General features: G+C 41.8%; 1 protein-coding gene across 6 annotated transcripts in view; it reads right to left on the bottom strand.

Moving 5' to 3' along the window:
* The window catches only part of CPAMD8 (C3 and PZP like alpha-2-macroglobulin domain containing 8), a 56,839-nt gene extending 34,446 nt beyond the window's left edge, over positions 1 to 22,393 (bottom strand). For 4 of the 6 annotated variants that reach the window (XR_008574301.1, XM_054805739.1, XM_054805737.1 and 1 more), the window contains exons 1-21: positions 22,216 to 22,393; positions 20,155 to 20,306; positions 18,868 to 18,890; positions 16,223 to 16,388; positions 16,021 to 16,073; positions 15,527 to 15,544; positions 14,504 to 14,558; positions 14,254 to 14,367; positions 13,345 to 13,429; positions 12,938 to 13,046; positions 12,240 to 12,467; positions 11,899 to 12,069; positions 11,396 to 11,524; positions 8,957 to 9,146; positions 7,478 to 7,650; positions 7,231 to 7,380; positions 6,957 to 7,118; positions 5,361 to 5,503; positions 4,294 to 4,359; positions 859 to 1,090; positions 129 to 282 (exon numbers count right to left, since the gene is read on the bottom strand). Coding sequence is in view for 5 of the 6 variants with exons in the window: in XM_054805739.1 (XP_054661714.1) it covers positions 129 to 282; positions 859 to 1,090; positions 4,294 to 4,359; positions 5,361 to 5,503; positions 6,957 to 7,118; positions 7,231 to 7,380; positions 7,478 to 7,650; positions 8,957 to 9,146; positions 11,396 to 11,524; positions 11,899 to 12,069; positions 12,240 to 12,467; positions 12,938 to 13,046; positions 13,345 to 13,429; positions 14,254 to 14,367; positions 14,504 to 14,558; positions 15,527 to 15,544; positions 16,021 to 16,073; positions 16,223 to 16,388; positions 18,868 to 18,890; positions 20,155 to 20,306; positions 22,216 to 22,298 (2,656 nt within the window). In the remaining variant the exon portion in view is untranslated. Of the gene's footprint in view, positions 1 to 128; positions 283 to 858; positions 1,091 to 4,293; positions 4,360 to 5,360; positions 5,504 to 6,956; positions 7,119 to 7,230; positions 7,381 to 7,477; positions 7,651 to 8,956; positions 9,147 to 11,395; positions 11,525 to 11,898; positions 12,070 to 12,239; positions 12,468 to 12,937; positions 13,047 to 13,344; positions 13,430 to 14,253; positions 14,368 to 14,503; positions 14,559 to 15,071; positions 15,203 to 15,526; positions 15,545 to 16,020; positions 16,074 to 16,222; positions 16,389 to 18,867; positions 18,891 to 20,154; positions 20,307 to 22,215 lie in introns of those variants that run through there. The other 2 variants (XM_054805738.1, XM_054805741.1) reach the window with 2 other exon arrangements.
* Between the last annotated feature and the right edge of the window lie 983 nt (positions 22,394 to 23,376).

The following is a 23,376-nucleotide window of genomic DNA, read 5'->3' as shown; positions in this document are numbered from 1 at the left end:
ACAGCAAGCGGAATGAATGATTCCACTTTGGGGTACTAGGGAAATAAGAATTTTCTTCTGAAAGAGAAATAAGAAGAAACACTTGTAAAACTCCTTCAGGCAGCAAGCTGTTTTTATTTCTATACTACCAGTGATGTTGCTCAGTCCAAGCTCATTGAAGGACAAAACGATAGAGGTGGGTTTAGCTTCCCCAGGGGCAACGCACTTCTTTCTTGTCAGATGGTGTTTCCCAGGATGCCCAACAAACTTTATGCCTTTTGGAACAGAAATCTTCACGTGGACCTGTGAAAATTTTTGAATGTCGTTTATTGCAAATTTCAGCTGCAAAACCAACAGATACATGTGAAAAATCTGAAGCCACAAAACGCTTAATAAAACCATAGCATGCAGATTATTCATTCTTCAAACCTTCTAGTAATACATTTGACTAACAGCATTACTTTCAGCGCAGTTCAGAATGATTCTACTGGATGTAGACAGTAATGGGTTTGAGGAGAAAACATCAATGAGAGAGGATTTCTTGAAAAAACTTTCAGCAGCTGTCTGATTATGAAGGAAATCCTTCTCTGTGGTTCAGCATAAGCTTCCTAATTGTCTTCTCTACGTTTTTCAATATTCGTATTTCTGAAGTGTTCCAAGACACTTCAGACTACTACAGTCGTTTCAAGCTAAAACTAAATAAAGCAATGACATTTATTCATATTGAAAAGCAGTATTTTTATCTTGTTCCAAGCATTTATGCTGAGCTTATCACTACGCTATCCCTATACTTTAGCTACTGTAACTTGTAGATCGCCTAGGAAATGATGATAAAACATGATTTAGTGAGTTAGCTACAAGAATAAAGGCGGCTGTTACCTCTACACAGACAGCCAAGTAATTGTAGACAGTCAGCGGGATTTTGGTCTGTTCTCCCCGGATGACATGGTATGGCAAGGTGAAATCAATGAAGAAAGGTTTAAATGTCTTCAGTTCTGTTTGACTGGCAATGCCTAAGCCCTTCTCTTCAGACAGCCCCACAGCTTCAGTTATCCAGGTAGTGATGGAGTCTGGTATTTCCACATGCAGCTGTGCTTCTCCCGACACATTACTGCCAAAGAGAACAGGGAATAACTTGGCTTGAACAGATTAATGAAATGCTTTTGAATGAAGCTAAAGCAGACAGAACCAACCATTTAGGGGAATGCCCTCCAGATACAAACTTACAATAGAGCATCAGTGTCTGCTTCGAACAACAGCTTATAAAAGGTTCAATGTTTTCTGTCAGTTTTCTTGAGACCTATGCATGTTTATAAGGAGCAGAACAGCAAGTAGTTGGTTCTGCAAAACACAGTCTAACATCCAAATTCTTACTTGATTAAAAGCTTTATGGGCATTTGCAGCCTCATTATAGTCACTTTTCTTAGAGGCAAATGTCTGCACTAAGACAAGAAAAAAAAAGAAAAGAAAGAATCCTAGACGGAGGTCTTGGATAAAAACAGTTCAGCAATAATTTAACAGCTAGTGAAATAAAAGCAGTCTTTGTTGGAACCCCTCGTCCCTGTATACATTGCCGCATTGCAGACACTGCCTGAGCATACGGGCAAATGAGAAATTTTCCAGACACCGAATTCAGCAACTGCTTGTCCAGGGGAGCGTATTTTGATTCAGAAACATTTTGGTTGGTTGGTTTTTGGAATGCCTGACTCAGAGAATTTCCAAAACCATCCTTTTCTTCCAATGAAGATTGAAACTAATTATTAAAAATCAAATTTCTGTTCCAAGTATTTAGCTTCACTGTGCATACCACAACAGGATATCATAAACCTGGTATCCTCTTCCATGCTTTATAATAATAGAAATTCAATTTCGTTCTGCAGACTTTGCTATTTCCCTCCTGCAAAGAAGCTTTGGCCTTGCCTGGAACAGAAAACATTTCCTCTAAAGCAAGAACAAAAGCTATTTCATGGCTCAACTGGCAGGATGATTGGTGCAGTTATGAGTACACCCTAAGGTTGTTTTCTCTCAAGTTCTTATTTATTCCCCAGAGCTTGATACACATGCTGCTAGCTCTTTTGAGCAACGTGCATCTTAGTTGGCATGGAAAATAAGAAAGCAAGATCTTCAGAATAAGCTCTGCGAGTCTTCAGCAATAACACACTGTCTTTCAACACTGCAATACCTCCTGATTCACATCCAGGACAAACCAAGGAACTGCACTTTCACTGCTTTTTGACTGAACATACTTATTCATACTTTAGGTACCAATGAAGTATCTTTACTTTCATCAACTGTTTGTAACTTTCAATGAGCCTAAGCTATTGTAACCGTCAGTAACTAAGCAGCATATCACGCACTGGTCTGTGGATTTATATTACAGTAGGAAAAGCATTAAAACAGTTTGGTAAAAATCTAGAGATCACTATGCCTTTGAATAGGCGTGCTAGGTTCGGTCAGTCTCCAAGCTCTCTGGCCAGTGATTGTGGTTCCCCAGGTCGAACTACAGAGCTGAGAGCCTGGGAAATGCACTTGGCTTGACAGCACCAAGTTCTTTTAACTGCTTTTAAGCACAGTAGCTTCTTAATATTTAGGTCTTCATCCTAACTGGAGTTAGGTAGCTGGTACCTGCAATAAACTTCAGCCCTGAAGAGTAAGCAGAAGGGTGTCCTAGCTCCAGAACTGGCAGTATTCCAGTCTGTTTAATCAGACAATTTGTTGCAGCTGATGTTCTTTCCACTGGGATTTCAGCCCATAACCAGCATTAACATTATTTTCACACATGAGGGCACTTACTCTTCTGGGCAGGGGGCCAAAGTACACACACATTTCCAGCCATTAGACCCTCCAGCCAGGCTCTAGGAATTTTTAGAATTGTTTTGGGAAGTTGACATTAGGCTTTTGTTTCTTTTTTGAGGATTGTATATTATAATTATAAATGGTAGAAGAAAAAAAACCCCTAAACTTCTTCCTGTTCAAGAGAGTGGAAATGAAGGAATGCTCAACTCAGTTGTTTCCAGTGAAGTGAAGAAAATGCAATCTGCAACTTTTTATTCCACACTCTCCCGCTTATAATTAACTGCCCCAGCTTGCTGAGGCCCAAACAGGCACTTCTGGAATTCTTTGTGTATTTCTACAAAGCATATTTCGTGCTCAATTGAACAGATTTGAATACACTTGCTGCAAGTTCCTGTCAAATTTAATTTATACTCATTTACTGACAATGAAGGTTACTTGCAAACCTGGGGAAGCCTTTTGATAATTGCTTCAAATTATCCTAGATGTGCTGTTTCTGGGAAAGGTTAGTTATCTTTTTTTTTTTTTTTTTAGTTCCAGTTGTACCAGGTGGAAACCTTGATTTATTTGGCACTAAATGAAGGTTTGGGAGAGATGCTCTTGCATCAGATGAAAGAGAAGGAAGGGGTCTGTACAATTTAAAAAGCGATCAATATAGAATACTCACCAGTGCAAGGTTAGGCTATGCCAGCATTTACAGAAGCAGCTATTCTGCCTCCATCCCCTCACGCATGTTAATCTGGGATTATTTTCCCACTAAAGCATACGCAGCAATTGATGCTAGAATAGGGGTGGAAAGGAAGAAAAACACTAGCACTTGCTGAAGCTGACGTTTCCGGATTACCCAAGGGTCCAAACACAAATCCAGACCCAACTCATCCCCCACTGCAAAGGGAAACTGGCACTTCCGAGGGGCTGGGCTTGCCTCAACTGTGAGCTCTAGCGAGATTTCCCAATACCCTTTGCTCTCTTAAGTGGTACATGGAATTCTGGTTCCTACGAAGATTTCAGCATAGAGGTAGAAGTGCATCATCACTTTATACCTTACAGTCCCTTTTTGCAAGAGCAGTCTGACTTGCATTTATTCTGAGGCAAGCTTATGCAACAGGTAGTTCCTCACAGTAGCTAATCACTGCAAACCTATATCCTCAATTGCTCTTCACAAACTTGTCGATCCATCCTTTCTGTAAGTGAGTAAAATCTAGAAATGTGTTCAACCAAACCATTTTTCCTTTTGTTCCCTGAAGATACTCCTCTGCTTGTGACACCATGGTGAATTCCACACAGGTTGCAATGTGGTCACAACTGACAGGTTCTACCTGAAGTGAATACACTTCAAGACCAGATAAAATGCTACAGGAAGATTATTGATTATAGCAGTAATGAAGAAAAGCAACAGTAATGAAGAAAAAATACCAGAGAATGCCAATATAACTCCAGTAGGTTTTAAAGAGCTTTGTTTTCTGCAGTTGAAGAGGATACAACCCTCTGGATATACTTAAGGGAATTCCCTGTCAGTACCTGACATTGAGGCAGTGCCAAATCCATGTTTCAGGAAAGAAGGTTCTTTTTCTCTTCTCTGCTCTGCTAGAACAAGAAATAAGTCCTTGGCAATTAATTCTTTTAATAAGGTGGTTTTAACAGTAATTGATAAATTGGTGTTATAACCTGAATACAGCTCACATGACCAACCAATACTCTGGCTTCTACAGAAGCATTAAACAGTCAATGGGCATATCATTCATAAGACAAATTACATAGTCCTCCCAAATGATCCCATTGTGCTTACACATATCAAACAGCCTGGAGATATAAATAAGAATCTAAAAAAAACTTAGTATAAATAAGATAATCTTAAAAATGAGTGTAAATAATACAATCAAAAAACCCAAAGGTTTTACGATCCAAATTCTTTCACCAAACAAAATCAAAGGGAGCATATAGAGCATGTGACTTCCCATGATATCATGACATAATCTTATTAGTAGTAGTGACTACAATCTTTATTTCATATTCCCTGGTTTCTTCTCTTGGAATTGTCTTGATCTCTAATATTTTCATAATTTCTTCCATTTTTCTACACCTGCGATGCTTCATTATCTTTTCCTTAACTAACTTCTGAAACTTACTCCGCTAAGAGAGGCCACCAGGTGGTTCAGAACACAAAGGGAAGACACATCCTCAGTTTGCAGCATAGTCACAGCACTTCACAACTTTTTCTTCCTGCAATCCCTCATTTTATTTATTTTGACCACCAGCTGAATGGTCAAAATAACGAGCAATGAGCAACTCTGCAAAACAAGGGCTAGCTTGCAAATATTGAGAAGCAGCAACTAATTTGCAGAAAACAGATATGCAAAGAGTTTCAAATTATCCTTCTGAAGAATTTTGCGAGAATTAGGGGGTTTTTTTGAGAGTTATAATTTTTGTTAGATCTATCCAGACAACAGAAGAGAGTTTCCCCACCACCACCTTGTCTAAACCAAACAATTTCCTGGGGGCATGGAGGTGGGAGACAGCTGAAAATATAGGGGAAAAAAAGTAGCTAAGAGTATCATCGACAATGTGCGTTATAACAAAAACATTACCTTGGTGCTATTTTAGAATGCATTGTAGCCACCAACGTCCCAGTATGTGGCTGAAAAGCTGGGACAGCCTCATCTGTGTACATGCCTCCATTCTGTCTGTGGTTTAAGCTGACTATATCAGTCATTACAACCAAGCCAGTTTCCTAGACAATAAAAACGAAGACCACAAAACAAAAACCGGCAAGAAAAAAAAAAAAAAGAATTAAACAGGTACCAATAAAAACTTCTCTGAATAGAATCTCCCAACATTTATGGAGTAAATTTTGATTGAAACTTGAGATTTTTTTTTAAAAACTTTACATAAAAATTACTGTTAATGTGAAAATATATAGACACTGCCTTATGGGCAGAGGTTTTACAAGAAAGCTCTTGTTTGCTTGGAAAATGCATTTAAACCAATATCTAACATTACTGGGCATGTGTAACTGTCAGGCAGCTACAGGTGAAAAATTATTACACATATTTTTCCCCTAGAATATTACATTACAGCTTTTTACCCTTCCTAAAAGTTTCCAGTGTATTCTGCTGCAGTTAGCAGGCAACGCTCACACCAGACATCACCAATTCTGCACTACCAGGAGCGCCAAGCAAAATGGAAACTGTCCACACAGCTTCACAGTAAAAATACAGAATTCTGTATTAAGAAAGCTGTCTGCCAGCTCTGTCCCCTAAATGCACTTATTCATAAGAGACAGCAGTTCCCAGGCACCAAAGGGAGTATGAGCTTTGTTCTCTTTACGTACACGTCCAATTATTACAAATCAAGTACACAGCAATGCATACATACCAGCTATTAACATATGTATCTTTCCCTCAGAGTTTATGCCTCTCAGTAAGAAAAAAAGCACCAGAACAAAACCCCCAACAGACCACAGGGAGAGATGCAGGAGTGACTCCCGCAGCAGACTGACTCCCGCAGCAGAGTGACTCCCGCAGCAGAGTGACTCCCGCAGCAGTGGACAGCAACGAGGATTTAGAGTTTATGATTAAGAGATTGAAGCATTGTGGGAGTATGTGGAAGCCTGTGGGGTCTAAGACAACACAATAGAACAATTTAGCTAAAATTGCAGAAAGGACAAAGAATGAAGAGACAGAGGATGAGGGTAACCTAACCAAGGATACAAAGAAAACATTACTAAGCTTTCACACAGATGGCCACAGAAGCTGGCAGAACTGGGGCAAGGAAAGAAGTTTAAAGGAATTCCAAAGGATACGCTAAAAAGAAAAAGGCTATAAGATTCATGTTCCACCTTCCTTCCCTGTCAAAGTAACTGCAGAAGATATCTGCATGCTCACTCATGCCTGGAGGAACCTTCTGGTCCCCCGGCTGATTCTCCAGAGTATCAGCATGAATTCCTTCACCCAATAGGATATCTGGCCCTCTCATCAAGACTGGTCAAAAAATCAAAGCACTTTTCTCCAATATCTTTGCTGGAACAGTGTACACTCTGTGTTCTCAGAAATTACTTTTCAGCCTACCCCCTGGAGAAACAGCTCTGATGTGAAAAAAATAATGGCCTACAGAGCTGAAAATTATCCTGCAAACATGAAAGTAAAAAAGACACTCCACAGAGAAGTGAGGCTGATTCTTCCTACTGTAAACGCGAAGCGAGCATCCTTGGTGATGTCCCAGTGCCAGGGAAAGACAGAAGATCTACGGCGTCTACGTGAGGACATGCCTGGCCACCAGAAGTGCCCTTCTTCCTTCGGAGCTCCAAAAGCATCAGATACATCATATTCTGCAAGCTCTTGAAAAACCTGCGGGGAAAAGGAAGAGACTGTTGTCCTTGGGTATAAAGGCTACTTACTAAAGGTAAAGCACAGATAGCAGTATTGAGAAAAAGACAACAGTGCCTTAAGCTTCTTTTACCTGATTGGCTGTCAGCTGAAAACCCGTCTTCAGCAAGTAGACACTCTTATCCACAGTGGCAATGCAGACACAGCTTGATTTTGCAGCTCTGACCTTGATGTTCACAACATCACCAGGTCTGGTCTCGTTTGCTGAGAGCGCCACTGCAACCTAGGAATTTAACATTAAATCCCATCATCTCGACTCAGCAGCAGCAGCCAAAACTACAAAAAGTATCAAGACATCACCCCTTCCTCATTGCCAATACCTGATTTTCAAAGGAGGACTTCACAGTGAACTGGAGGCTGTCTGTAACCCCTTCTCCGTTCTCCCTAACGTAATACACCAGAAGACGGCCCAAGGGAGCCATGTTGTGAGCTACTGAGAACCGGAGGAATGTCATGCAGACTTCAACCTCTGCTGCAGGCATACTGGTTGGTGCTAAAAAATAAATTGTAAAAAGGACAGTGTTATTTATCAAAATCACTCTCTTCCTGCCCCATCTAAATGCTGCAAGGCACAGAACTCTCCACCCAGGACTTGCATCCTTCCTTTGTTCCTGTTGCACAAGTTCTTCTTGAACTCAGAATCTCTTCCTATCCTTTTTCTTTTCCTTGTCTAAGCCGACAGGCAATTAGCACCCAGAACATAATGAGCAGTAAGGAGAAGGTGGATAGAGAATGACTACCCCGTGTTTTTCCCAACATAAAATCAAAGAAACATAGAATTCAGTTATTAAGCCATTTACAATAAACAAAAGAGTGTATCTATTGCTGCAGAATGCTGCTGAGAGAGAAAGCATAAATAGGTTTGAAAATGGCTTATGCAGTTTATAGAGCATCATTTCAGTAGCAACAGTTAAATAGAATCATAGAATGATTGAGTTGGGAGGGACCTTTAGGGATCACCTAGTTCCAACCTCCCTCCTGTGGGCAAGGGACATCTTTGAGGAGATCAGGTTCCTCAAAGCCCCATCCAACCTGACCCTCAACACCTCCAATGACAGGGCAACCACAGTATCTCTGGGTGACCTGAAAATACAACAGCTCCAAACCAAACTTGTGGAGAAAATTATTACAAATTCTTAAACCATCAATCGCCAGAAGCCGGGTGGGTACATTTAGGGAAGTTTCTTTTACTTTTTCCCTAACTATCTGAAACTGGCTGCTATTGCAGATGTGTTACTAGGATAGACAGACTTTTCCTTTGGCAGCTGTTGTATGCATCTTCCCAAGCATACCACATTCTTTATCCCCCTGTTCCCTGAATTCACCAGATTTGTATCTTTCTGTTATTCCGTGTACAAACTAGAAGTCTACGCTTCATTTGCATTCCCCATGCTAACTGTATGATCTCCTTCTTTAGCCTGATCCATGCTATCAGTCTGTCTAATGTCCTCTTCCTAGTTTAAGCTCAACCACTTTAGTAAATTCCCCCACCCCATCATACGCTTCCCTACCACTCAGCTGATCCCAAGCCAAGCATATTAAGGAAGACTAGAGTTTTCTTAACAGAGAAAGACTACAGAAAGACTAGAGAAAACCCTTCGAGAGTTATCCCTCTCAGAGAAATTTATCTTTTTTTTATATATGCCTATGTGTGCAATGGATATCACTATTTTTCTCGCACAGAGTTATTCTATGCTCTTTAAGGAACATCAAATGCAAAAAAGAGGATACTGAGGTTTGCGGAAAGGTTGTTTTTACCCTGAAAACAGGGGCGAGTTTGCATTTCTGATGCTAGCTACCTGTTTCTGGGAAGCGTGTGATATCAATGCTCTTCTCAAAGGGAAAGGTGGCTCTTTTGCTCCTCTGCTGGGTGACATTACTGGGCTGCAGTCCTGAAAGGACAATGTTGCCTCGCGATGCCACTTCATAATGTAGAGTGAAGTTGCAAGGACACGTGGACTTCACTGCAATCCAAGCCTCCTCTCCTACCTGCACCCAGGGACAGAAAAGCAAAAGATCTGGTCTGTTACGATGCATGCTTTTTATTTTATAAAGCACAGAAATCTACTTGGGTTTCAGTCCACAAAAGATGTGACTCTCCTAAGAAATCTATGCATTGAAAAGTATATTACATTAGCACTGTTTTCCTGGACTTTCTTCACAACAAAAAGAGGCCTGTGTTCAGCTCTTCACTCCCTGCAAATCTAACAGGAGAATGGACTGGGGGGTTGTATGCATTAATGAAAACAATAAAGGAATCTCTGGAATCCTGAAAGTTAAGCCTTTTGGCACAGAGTAGCTGTCAGAATTGGTTGAATTTTAGACATCCCTTCAGTAGTCCAGCCCAAAAAAGAAAGAGATGGGCTGGGAAGAGATGTGCATTTGATAGTCTTTGCAGTTGAACTGAGATTATATGTGGTGATTACTTTCATATGACAAATACTAGTTCAAACATAACCAACGTGGCATGAAATTACTGGGAAAAGATCTGAGGGAAAATGCTTTCAAATTACACAAGTCTTGATATTAATTTGCAAGTCTGGCACTCAAGGAGCTGTCAAGCACACAAATAAACGAGAAGAGAGCTGCTTTTTTCTGGGTAAACTCATCTGATGCCTGCAATAGGCTTCAGAGCAGCACAATGACCTCCTGCACTTTTTGTGGACTGAAGTCCTATACCCAGAGATACTCAGTACTGAATCCCCTGGAGGCACAATCCCCCAAATACCGCCAGTCCCAACAGAATAGACGTCAGCGCTCAGTCACAGGATTAGGACTGGGTCGTGTCTGGCTGAGCAATAAGCCTTCTGTGGAGCAGACAGCTTTCCTAGCAACACAAACTACTTACTTCTGGGATATGAGGAGCAGCTAACACTTGTGTTATGTTTCCACTCCTGATCCTCCCTGCCATTTAAAGCATAGCAATGCCCAACTAAGATTGTTAAGGCTGAATAGCAATGTTAAATCCCAATGAAGTCTGTTGAAAAACCTTTTTTCAGCACTAACAAGGTTATCTTTCCAGAATGTACATATAGTACAAAGCAAAATGGCAAGGACTCAAATACAAGGAGCTGCTAATGGTTAAATACAGTGAGAATGCCACAGAGTCCAAGAAGTGCCTCGTGACATTGAATATTTGAGGTATTAAGAATTCCCCAGTGCAAATGATGAAACAATTCATTAAAAAATGAATGTAGCTAATTGGAACACCCAGTAAGAGCTGGCAAAGCAGGGAAACAGTTCCCACATCAGCTGGTCATCCAACTCCTAGCTTTCCCACAGAAGAATTAGTTCTAATCAGGTTATAATAAGAACAATGTGTTCAGATTAGCAGTGTATAATCCCCCTGCCATACCTCAGGAAACTTGTAAAAGATTAATTAGCCATTAAACTTCCATGAAATGTAATGATAAAAAAACCCACCGCTCGTGTTTGGATACAAAGAGCCTGAAACCAACCTGACAGATCTGCTGATAATAGAAATCTTGGCCCACATAATAGAAATGCCAGAGCCCACATATTTTTTTCACAAAGCAATATGCAGACGCTCAAGAGCATCTTCTTGGGTAGAGAACAAACCCAAAACAACTCTCAGTAAAACAATATGCAACAGGAATCACGGTTAAATCAGACGTTTCCTTTAGGGGAGAGATCACGACAATGTTTATATGTAAGGACTACATTTGTAGAGAGGCTATACAAAAAAAAAGACGAGATAATTATGTTCATAGTTTGACAACTGGAAGACTAAACAGATCCAGCTGAGATTTAAACTGGAAGTTCTAGTGAGACTATGTAGCCCTAATTTGGATCTTTAGTAATTAAGGTACTCCCACTAACACCACTTCCAATCTTTCAACATTTGTTGACTTCAACTAAAGCACATCATTTTCACCAAACAATTCATACCTGAATGTTACTGGAGCTGCACAGAACATACAAATACGAAAAACGTGTATGTTGTCAAGTGCCTATACCCACCCTCTCTCCTCTGTCCCCACAACACAAAGGAGAAAGATGCTGCACAAAGCATCAAATGTACTTTGCTTAGAACCATGTGCTGCCCACATTGAACAATTATTTGGTGGCTGAAGTGCAGCTACTTTGGTCTTTGTAGTGGAAACAGTAAGAGTCCAGGACCTCAGGAAACAGAAATGGCTAGAAGTATTTAATTAGAATGAAGTACTTTAAGCCAAGACATGCAGTTGTTGCCACGATGGAATATGAAGCCAACATACCTGGAAAGGTTTATCTGGTGTCTGGAGCTGGATGTGACACTTGCTGGGCGAGTACCAGCTACTGATGGACAAGTAGTTTGGCAGATATTGATCCCCAGATGGTTTCCCATCAATCGCTGTCACTTTGGTCTTAACAAAAGTTACATCTGAATGTTACGCACGCATGGAAAGCTTGATTCATACTCTCTTCTCACCCTGAATCCCCATCTCCCATCTTATACTTTCCAGCTGTTCGTCTCTTGTTACCTTTACATAGCAACAGTACTCTCCCCGTATTGGACCCTTACTGTTTTGTTAAGCTGTATTTGGAGAAGCATCTTTTCATGATGGTTATCAACATCAGTTCTATTGCCAGCGAGAAAGAGAGCGTTTGCTGCATTTAAATCAAGAAGTTGAAGCTAAAAGGCACCGATTTCTTGTTTGTAGCACTGATTTATAAAGTGCAGGTTTGACAAGATTAGTTACATTAAAGCCCGCTAATCCTATAAAGAGCTTTCACGCACCTCCAGCCAGACATATTGGGCAGCTGTAGGGATGGAGGGTATTTCAAACTCCACCAGGCCATTTCTCGATACCAGTTCACTTGTATAAACGTTGTCCTTTGGTGTGAGTTCAGCTTTAATTCGGATAGTGACTCTGTCAGCTGGACTTCCATCAGGGTACGTGACTTCTACCTACACAGCGTTTCATTTATAGAACAACAGGTTTTACATTACAGGCAATTCCCGTCAGTGACAGAAACAGCAGGTGGGAAAAAACCACCAGAACGTGGTGTAACATCCTGGGATCAAGTCAGTATCACTTTATATCAGCCACATGTCAGTGTCTCTACTTTTAATCTTACCTTTCCTTTGTAAGGCAGTCCAGGTTTGAACTGTTTTCTGGTATCCTTGGAGTACTTGATATCAATCAGCTGTTTCTGAACTGGTGTTGAGTCATCAAATGTAACCTGCTTACTCCCATCAGAGCTGATCACTGTGGCCCAGATATTGACTGTGCCTCGAAAATGTTCTGGAACATCAGCTGGCATCATGTCTTTCACACACACATCGAACACAGCAGAGCCATCAATCTACGAAGCATGGCAGGGAACGGAAAGATAAGTTAGCATTCACATTCAAAAAGGGTCTAGAAGCCAGCTCTAAAGCACAGGCATGTGATAGGAATTTGCAGTATTTTTAAAGGATGTGGAGGGAATTAATTGGGGAGTGGGTGAAGAAAGGAGGGAAGCAAGCGAGTTTCATTTTCCTCCCTTATCCATAGTCTAGACTAGCTCTGTCACAGTCCCTCACCCTCATGTTCTCCCTCAGCCCCATATGCTCTAAAGCCAGATGAATACTATGCCAACAGATTCTCATCCCCCCCAAATCATAAACATATCACATAAAAATATGTAATAATTTTATTATGCTGGACCCAATTATCACATTTATTCATTTTTTTTCTGATGTCCCATCAGTAACATAAAATGGAGCTGTGATATTAACTTCAAAGAGTACAGATCAGGCATTTTATCACAGCTGACTCAATGGTCTCTCTCACCTGGGTGGTCTTGAGGACAGGGTGGCCCACTTCATGCCTGTAGTACCCAACGCCATTTATAGTCATATTGACAATTAACTTTCCCATCACTGGTTTTCCAAATGTATATCTGAAATGGAAAGAAGATAATGAGTAACACTCAGCTATTTTCTGTTTTCCTGGTTATATCAAGGCTAGTACCATGTGACCTGCACATCTAGAAAACAGAAAAAAAGGTAACAGAAGGTTTTCCAGATCGTTATTGTTAACATGTTTTATGAAGGCTCTTACATAGGAAAGCTTCTGATGATGACCAGAAATCATCTGAAAAGTCTGCAGCAGAGGAGATCCAAGCTCCAGTGACTGCGCCATCCTGTGACTGTACTACAATCTATAGTAATGAAACTTTATTTGGGACATGTTCCTACCTGGCACGGACAGTTCCTTTTTCACACAGCGAAAGGTCACGAATGTAGCGAGGGGGGTCAATCAGCAACTCAAACTTTGGTAATACTACAATAAAAAGAAATATACCCATCTTTTCAAGGAGATCTTACTGTCCAGATTCTAGCAAAAGCATACACAGCTCCGACAAGATCACTGCTTATGGTCGGATGAGGGCAGCGTAGCTAACATTAGATGGGACAGCACTTGGCAGAGAATGAATCAACGAAAGCAGCACACCAAGACTATCTTGGCAAGATGACCTTAGCGACGCACCCTTAGATTTTTACTTCATTTCAGAGGGATCTGTGTTCCAGGGTTTGAGCCCAAGACTTTTCTTCTAGATACACGGTAAAAAGGACAACTTGTTACTGACTCCTCCACAATGTGTCGGGAATATGGCTGAGAGGTTAGCAGTTGTCAGTGTCTATAAATGCTTGTGTGATCAGGTCAGATGTCACAGATGATGTGCTGGGTGTAATGATGCCCATCTTCCATCAAACAGAGGGATTTTGATATTAAAAAGGGGAGTAGCAAAAAAGAATTCAGAATTCCAAGGAGGGCTCTGGGAAAGGAAGGAAAGCACTGACAGAGTGAAAGCATGTTACAGAGTTTTCCAAAGCAAAATTAATTCTTTGTTACATGAACATATCATGCAATATGACACTCCATTTCAGGTCCTTTACTTTATGAAGCGTGGAGGACATGAACAAAGGGCTTGGTTAAATTTTAAGTATCCATATCCCTGAAGTATGCAGCCTCTAAAGAAGTTTTCCTCATGACATTTTCAATGCATTATTTCATCTCAAGTAAAAACCCTTCATAGTGCAAGTGAAATGCATTCTTCCAAACATGCCTGGGTTATAGTCAAAGCTGATTTGGATACAACTCACCATATTTCTGAACTTCAAAGGATTTGTTGTATGTGTGCCCCTGCATTTCAGCAAAGATGAGCCATTCACCAAACACTGGCTGATCAGACAAAGGAAAACTCATATTTACAATACCTGAAAAAGGAAACAATGTTTTGTGAACTCTGCGTCACTCATCAGTCCTTGTCAAGGCTTATCGAACACAATCCAATATAAGTAGAAGCAAAGGCAAATAACAATGCACTGAGAAAAAAAATAATCTGAAACTTACCACAACAAAATGGCTTCAGATTGCTCCACTCTATCATACGAGACCCCCGAGGATCCTGCAGAGTGGTTTAGGAATGAGAAACATCACAGTGAAAATGAATATCATTAACTTAGTTTGCAACAAAGAACTTCATTTTGTAATACATACACTTCACTGACAGCTCAAATGCAACTAACATCTGTCAAAAATTTTCTGAAGATACTTTACCAGGGGGGTATTTGCTTTCTAAAGTTCAGTACTCGTTTAATGCCACTGTTTCTATAGCCAATGCACACAGGTAAGCGCTGTCAAGTGGCAGATCTTCCACCTATCTTAAAACATCTCTTTTGGATGGGATGAACTGGCCTCTGAAGACGCTTTCTTTCTATTCAGAGGGAGCTGTACAACTAGCAAGACAATTTTTAGGTGACAAAGTCAGATGAAATTAATCCCGCTGGTTTTGTCAGCATTAAAACTGTGACTGAATGCAAACAAGAGAAGAGGGTGAATTCTTCTGCTTGCTAAAGAAAACACATGGTTAAAAAAAAAAAAAAAAAAAGACTAGACACAGAAGGAACCTCTCATTCACCTCATAAGGAAGAAGACAGGAGCACCCTTTCCTTGCCATGAATTTCTATTGTCCACTATCATAATGTTTGGGTGCAGAGATGAGATTGGCCCTGCTATATCAGCCCAGCCAGATGAAGGATAGGAGTGTGTCTGCATTGAAAAGAAGGGAGAAATTGAGTGGGACTGTTACATTTATAAACCCCAGTGAAACTAGCCAATTCTTCTCAGGCTGAAAAATGGGAATGGATTTCTGAAACTGAAGTAGAAAACAAGTATGTTTGTTGGTGACAACAAGAAACCAAGACACAAAGATCAGTTAAAGACACAGGGATAGAGATAATGGCATAGGTTGCAGTTGGGAATGGCCATAATGGACTTGAAAAGGTACAGACATGTGACTTGTTCCTCTTAAGGCTACAAGAATCTTGTGCCTCTACAGGATACATGCTAGATGATTGGCAGACAGATACTCACCACCACATAAGCTTCAATCTGAAAGAAAAAAAAAGAATAAAAAGCTTTATGAAAAAAAGCTACTTTTCTGCTTCTTGTGATGAATTGCTGGGTTGACATCAGCAAGGTATGATGCACAAAGTGACAACGTTTAAACATCTCTTCTTTGGTAAGAGTAGCCTGAGAAATACACATTCATTCACACACTTAACCAGAAAAGTAATACTTTGCAGATCTGTGCATTACCTAAAGAGAGTGCAAGTCTGAAAAATTCTTCTGCTTTGGCATAGTTACACACTTTTCTAGTGCTAGCAAATATGATGTGTTCTCCTTCAACAGTGATGTGACCAAACTTAAAAAACCTAAATTGTAAGTAACAACAAGCAATCACAAGACATGCCTAAATAAATTAAGAAATCCAATTCTATTTCTGCGTAAATGTACATTAGAATAAAATCCAGGTTGTCAAGTATTCCATCATATTTTACAGTGTGAAATAAAACAGTTTTCTTTACCCTGTCATTGACTGGTCTCAAGTCAGAAGTCACCATAAAGAGGTTTATCAACACTAAAAAAAGGAAAAGAGGAAATTTATTAGTCATCACAGCTGGCCCTGAGCAGAGTATCTCATTGTAGAATCTACCCTTGAAAAAAAAAAAAAAAAAGTTTGCCTGAAAGCAGCCCTAGCATCTGGCAATTTCTCTGAGGTCACTTTACCTTTCTGCTTGGGTTTATAGACAGGTTTATCAGTCTGGATGAAGACCGATGATCCTTTGCTATCAATGGTTACTGTGGTATAGTTGTGGAAAATGTAGCCTTCCTCTGCTAGATGCCGGTTGCCCCAGACTTTTAGATGTGCTTGTCCACGAAGTCCTGAAGGCACCTAGAAAACAGACCATGAGGTGAGAAGGACACAGAAAAGCCTTTCAGCTTTCTGGGGAATATAATTGACACTGAAGTGAGCAAAGAGCAGCCACCTGCTGCATTTCAGTGTAACTATGTGTTAGCAATAAAAAGAAAATGAAGAACATACTAGATCTCTTACAATGTATAAACTTCAAAGGAGGCAAAGCCGTGCTAAAAACATGGCAGGAAATTCTCTTCCACTCTTTCTTTATCGCTCAAGTAGAATGATATTTGATCTACACGTGCAGCTTCCACTAAAGGTGCGTTACAGGGGGAAATCAACCACGCTATGGAAGACACGGCTCTACCAACAGAGAAAAAACCCTCACAAAAAACCCCGCCCAAACACACATGCTTGCACATTTTCAACCAGTTGTTCAGAGAAATAAAATACTTCAAAAATTACATTAGATTAAAAATTACAAAGTAAAGATCTGATAATACAGAAATATTATGATAATATGTCATAATTTGAGAGTGAAAAAAAATAAGTAAAACTGAAATGAGTGATGACACCAGAATTTTATTCAACAGTAAGTTACAGTCTTTGGATAAAGAAATCCATAGCATTTGATATAACTGCTGAGGTTTGCCATTACATAGATCTATATTATATTTTCTTGAAATGAAAGGAATCGATACTTAAGCATTTGTATATTAGCCCAGTAAAGGAGGCAGAAGTATCAAAGCCTTTCTAGAACCTAATTCCCAGACACTGCTGCATGATGCAGCAGTACCAACATCAGCCATACAGCAATTACAGAGAAAGCAAAGAAAACTCTGGGATATGCCAGCAAGGCAGAGGAGATCCAATCAGTCACGACAGACCATCACCAAGCTCGTTAAGACTTCTGTAAATCAAAGGCTTTAATTTACTCATAGGCCAACAATAATGTAGGTGATGCAGTAGGTGCAGTGAAGGCATCTATGATGTCCTACAGTAATACAATAGAGCTGTTCCCAAATATCTGGATCCACTGCAAAGAAAACTGTTTTTCTTACAGCACTGCAGAGAAAAAGATTCATTCAGACGTGACCAGGTTCAGTCAAGAGCTAGCGATGCAAAATTGAGGGTTCCCCCCCCCCCCCGAGTCATACACTAGAGTGATTAATCTAGCTTACTATCCAGAGCCTACAGCTCTGCATGGTACTAGCTACTGCTATCCCAGAAGCATGTCACAATTTAATATTTATATGATTTGTTCCACCTATGCCCTTTACCTCCCATCAGAGATGACAACTCCAAAGCGACTCCTGACTAAGTTAAGAGATCCAACACTTTTAAGACTCGTTCTTCAGTCCAGCTTCATTTTGCCTACATTTGAAGTAATAATCTTCCACAGCAAATCACCAGTGTATCATTTGGGAATGTATTATAAGACACCTCTTACAGTTCCAAATGTTTTGATGGTGCTTAATCAACAGCAAGACTGAAAACTCACAATGCTTTGAATTTACACACCACACTCCACCAGGAAGAGGGACAAAGGTCCTATACTAGCATGAAAGCACAGCCAAATTATCTCACAGAAACCATGAAAACTGCTTCATTTTTCTCTGTATGGTATCACTTAGTCCTACACACAGCATAACCTAAATTACTTCCTTCAGTGAACAGCGAACTCTGAACTGGTAGCATTTAGCTCAATCCTTGGCATGAGGAAGGAGAACTAACACAAGGCGCAAAGCTGGGGAGATCTTTCACGGGATGCCTTTCTGCTGTAAGAATGACTGCCTTTCACTGCGCCCCAGATCCCCACTATCCTAGCAATTCAAATAAAGCCAGATATTGCTTTAAAAAGTGTGATTTACTAAAGTAACCATGTGTCATTTCTTTTTAATGGCTACTGGAACCCTCTGCCAGAGTTGCATTTAAATTCATTGCCATTTCACTCCACTACAAACCCTCTTGGAAATAAAAAGTTGCTCTGATTCCCTCCATTTCTTTAGTATGGGTAAGCTTCATTTCATGGACTATGCTGATGGCAAAAATAGTACTACTGTCAAAGGCTAAAACGTAGACAAAATTGGTGAAAGTCTGTATTTTTTAAAATAACATAGTAGTACCAGAAAAACAAGCAGACACACAATGTTCAGTTATCTGCCATTTCTATGGATTTCTGTGGTCTGTCCAATGCTCCGTGTCACTTAGCAACACATACTGCCATTCTTATAAAATAATTACAACATAGAACTTCATGTTGAGCAATAAGCCACAGATTCAGCCCTTGATTTTCTTCAGTGCTGTAAGGGCCTGACAGGTGAGCTGTGATAGATTAAGCTTTGTCCTTTTCACTCTCCACTCTACCTCTTCTGAAGGTTGCTTGCTCCTTAGTGCACGCACCCGAACGTGACCTGTATTTGGGCCTCAACTGTTCAGAGAGCAATGCCTGATGCAGTTGAAGGTAAGTCCCTCATGTTTTCACCCAAACCATCTTAAAATAATTGACACTCACCTTCAGTTTAATTGTTCCTTTATCTAAAATGAGAGAGAGAGAAAGAGAGAGAGTGTTATTCTTCTCAAGCTAAGATACTAATGGTTTAGACATGTGCAGTTGAGTGAAAGCTAGATGCCATATCATAGACCTGCTAACTGCAATGCCCCTTCAGAATGATTTCACCTGAAGTAATTCTCCTGCATTGAGTAAAACAATCTGGAGGGCGAGAAAGTTGGACCTAGTAGAGTTCTCCAAAATAAACTTGGTTCACATTTATTTACAATTTTTGCCCAAGGTAAACTGCAATGTGCTCTATGGTTAGACATTAGCACCAAGGCTGAGGTTTCAGCACAGGGCATCCCATGCTTATGGAAGTATTTTGCTGTAAAAAGGACCTGGCCTCTTTGGGGACTTGAATAATTCTCACAACAAACACTCACAGAATGTATTTTGATTGCTGGATACAGCCATACCTAAGATTTCTCTTTAGCGTATGTTGTCCACATGTGTGAGCATCGCTCCCTTTGAGTTACTTAGCAATTGTCAGCCAATTTCAAAGACAACAAGGGGAGAATAAAACCAGACACAATCTGTTCCAAGAAAGGAAATAGCTTTTATATAACTCCCAGTTTTTACACACAGAAGGGTTAAAACATGATGGCTAAAGAGCCTGATTGCCTGAGCCTTGTCTACATTACAGCTTACACCACTACTAGCAGCGGTAAAACAGTGCTACTGGCCTTCATCTTTAGTAATGCAAATTAATTTACTATTAAGTTGGACATAATCAAAACACTTTTTGTCTTTACACACAGGACAGGGAGGTACCTGTCTTGGATTTTAAAGACTTATTCAACTGCACAAATATTACCACCTCTCTCAGCAATACTCAGTCCTGAAGATGGGGAGATTGCATTTCCAGCACTCATTTTAAAATAAGGGTAGAAAATTATGATGATGTAGATTTCACATTTTTCTTCAACTTATTCCTTATACGTCTCTCCAGTATCAAACAGTCAGGTTTCAAAAGGAAGGATACTCACTATAAAACTCTTGAATATCAATTATCCAGGGTCTCTGTATGTCTTGGTGTTCCAAAATTGTCATCCTTGGATGTTTGAGATCACATAGCATCACATTAGCACAATCAACTGAGAATGTTTAGCAGTAGTCAATGAATTAAATATTCGTTTGTTTCCACTTCTGTTATCACCTAACAAAGCAATTCTCTAAGAGATATCGATGTGCTCCCACAGCACCCCAACTTATAAACCAACTCCCAAGTTCAGAATAACAGGAACTTACCCAGAACTGTTCCATGGCCTCGTGACACAGTTTCTCCTTTGACTACTAACTGGATCTGGACTGTTGTCTCCTTGACACAGTTAAAGATGGTTACGCTTATAGCTTCCTCAACACCAGGTCGGAAAACAGAAGGTGCTGCAATCAAATAGCCCCTGAGGAGCAAAATTGGAAGTGGACTGTCAAGAACAGCAACAAGAGCATGACCTTTATTTGTAAGCCACTTTTTGTATAGCAAAAGGAAAAGAACAGACCCCTCTGTAATACATTTGTGACCACCAGCAGTCAAGGCCTATATCTAACACACATAAAATGAACACAGAATGCACATGGAAACGAGCAGAGCCTAAGCGGCTTACAAATCCTTAGTATTTAAATCAAGACACTAATATTGATGTTTATCACATATATATTATATAAACAAACCAAATATATAACTAATTCTATCCTGCAAGTTTAAAAACCCCAGCAAAAAGGAATTCTTTTAGCAGGCGCACACGCAGTTTTAAAGCCACCCCAGACGACCTCCCATATATACTACGATCCTTGTGTTTCTGAATGGAATCCGTACCATTCCTCTGTGCCAAATGGCACCGTGCCATGAACTTGTCAGCTAAAAGTATTACAGACTCTGAGCTCTTTGATGTGTTGGGCTATAAGCAACACATTTATATTCTCTTCATGACACACCTTTCTGGGGTTTTTTCTACCCAAAAGGATTTTTTTTAAATGAGGCAATTCCTCATATGACTTTTTATGCCCAATTTCTCAGCCCATGCCTTTCTACAGTTCCATGAGCCAGGTGGCTTTTGTTCATGATTAATTATCACTTTGTGATGAGGATGATGGTGTTTTACAGCCCCCAAGTCATCTTTTATCAAATTCCAATCCCGAGTTTCTCTCTCGGCAGGCCTCATTGCCATGGAGATCCCATTACCCCCCCCCAAGGAAGTTCAGATCTCTGTGGCATTCGACTTAAATTGCATGGGGTACTTGCAGATTCAAAACCTTATGGTTGCCAGGTTTGAAAATTCATCAGAACAATAATAAATAACAAGTTACTACTTAGCCTGCAAATTCTTGGTAAGAAAGACATAGCTGATCTAGTTGCAGAGGGAGAGTCAGTCCCATCTGCATCCAGTATGAAATGATTAGATTGAAACTGTCACATAAGCACAGTACTACAGTGCCATATGTGAAGCACATGTATTCACATTGTTCCAAATTGCTGCAACTCCTTCTGAAGTACCAGTCCGTTGATATACGGCTCTTTAAATCACTTCTGTGGCATTTGAATATTAAATATTTAACCTGGCAATTAAACAGTTAACCTGACAGTGACCGGACAGATCCTTTAAGCACGTTGGACTAACAGCTCTGTCAGGTTACACCAAAACTTGGCAGGACGTGAAATATTTTCTAGTAAGCAAGTGAAAATAAGTTCTCCGTGGCACTCAGTTAATGCAGCTATTCACGATGTTGACGGGCTATAATGAGCTGGGGATAAAGAACAAAGCAAACCTTAATCAAAGTTAACCTAAACACACTGGAACGAGCTGTGGATTCAACTTCTAAACGCCAGAGACCTTTCTCCGCAGTGAAATGTTTCTCCCCGGATGATTCTCCCCACAAGAATGTTTCACATGCTCTTCGAGAGCACCCATTACCTTCGACCATCCCAAACGCAACAGCAGCCCCTCTGCAACACCCCGGATTCCTTAAATAATTGTTTGCAGATAAAAGCTTTGCAGCCGCTCGCTGGAGGAGCTAGAGGCAGGTATTTCTAAGGAGGCTTTCTTCTTTTTGTTTTCCTCCTTTCCCCGCGCTATGCACTTTTGCACCGGCGAGTACAAACGTGCTGCTCGGCTCGGGAGCTGCCGCAGCTCGCCTCCCCGTCCCCAGCCCCTCGAGGCTTTGTTAAGAGGCTGGTGCGGCCACCCGCGGAGCCCCTCGCAGAGCAGAGGGGTTCGTGTGTCCCCCCGCCACCCTCTACGGGGAGGCTGCCCGCGGGCCGGCGAGGGTCCCCGCCCGCCGGAGGGTGCGCGACTTCCTCCCGGTACTTACTGCCTCTCTCGGGGCTGGGCTGCGCTCAGGCTGCAGAGGGTCAGGAGGACCCCCCAGGCGCAGCCGGGCTCCTTGCGGGGCATGGTGCTCCGGAGCCCCAGGCCACGGCGCTCTCCGCGGGCAGGAGGAGCCTTTTGTTCCCGACGAGCGCAGCCCGACCTCCCCCGCCGCCCCGCTCCCGGGCTCGGCTCCCCGGTGTCTCTGGCCGCCGCCCCCGCCGCGTCCCCGCCCCCGGGCCGCCCCCTCCTGGCCCCGGTGCCCGCTCGGCTCCGGCCCCGGCTCTTTGTCTGCGGCTCCCCGCCTGCTCCTGACAGCGTGCACCGGGGGAGGGGGCCGGGCCCGCACCTCCGCCTCTCGGCCCCGGGCAGCAGCCTGCCCCCGCCCGGTCCCAGGTGCGGGGCTCCCGGCTCCAGCTACCGCTCCTCACCTTCCCCATCCTCTCTGCAACCCTGACAGCCTAGCCTGGCCGGCCTTCTTCCCTGGGGGCTTCCGTGGCATCGGCTCCTCTCTGCTGCTGAGCCCAACCAGCCCTGGGAGACCACCTGCACGAGCTCTCTCCCTTCCTCCTCGAGTCCCTGAAGGTGCCAGCTTGCCTCATGCAGACGCATGAGCTGCAGAAGCTTCCGTTCCTAAAGGTCCCATCACCCTGGACCAGGGGACCCCCTGCACGGTCTGGTCCCCTTAACTGAGCCTTTGTACTCCGAGGCACTCCCCTGAGTAGTGCCCAAGAACTGCTTTCCAACTCAAAATCCTGCGCCAGGACTGATGCTGCTCTGTCCTCCTCCATCCCCAGGCCCTACTCCATCCATCTCCATCCCTCTATCCCAGCCAGTGGTTACAGGGGCTTGAGACAGAAGGGGGAGCTCTCACTACACCAGTCTGAAGAAGAGGGTGCAGCGTAAGAGTAGAGCTTACACAAATCTGGGGAAAAGCACACCCAAAGCTACAGCAGGGATTCAAGGGGACAGAACAAATGCCATGGCTCACAGCGATGGATTAAATCCTGCGTATAGATACCAAGGAATGATTTCTCCAAGCCTCGCTGGAGACAACCTAGGCCAGCCGGGATCCCAGATGTGCTTCAACAGAGCTGAACGCCCCCCCCGGAATAAACGAAAATCCTCAATGTAGGTAGTTTGAATCATATTTCTTCCCCCAGCA

This window comes from Grus americana, chromosome 28 (genome assembly GCF_028858705.1).
Source record: "Grus americana isolate bGruAme1 chromosome 28, bGruAme1.mat, whole genome shotgun sequence".
NCBI classification, from domain to species: Eukaryota; Metazoa; Chordata; class Aves; order Gruiformes; family Gruidae; genus Grus; species Grus americana.
This window is presented reverse-complemented; position numbering and strand designations above follow the sequence as displayed.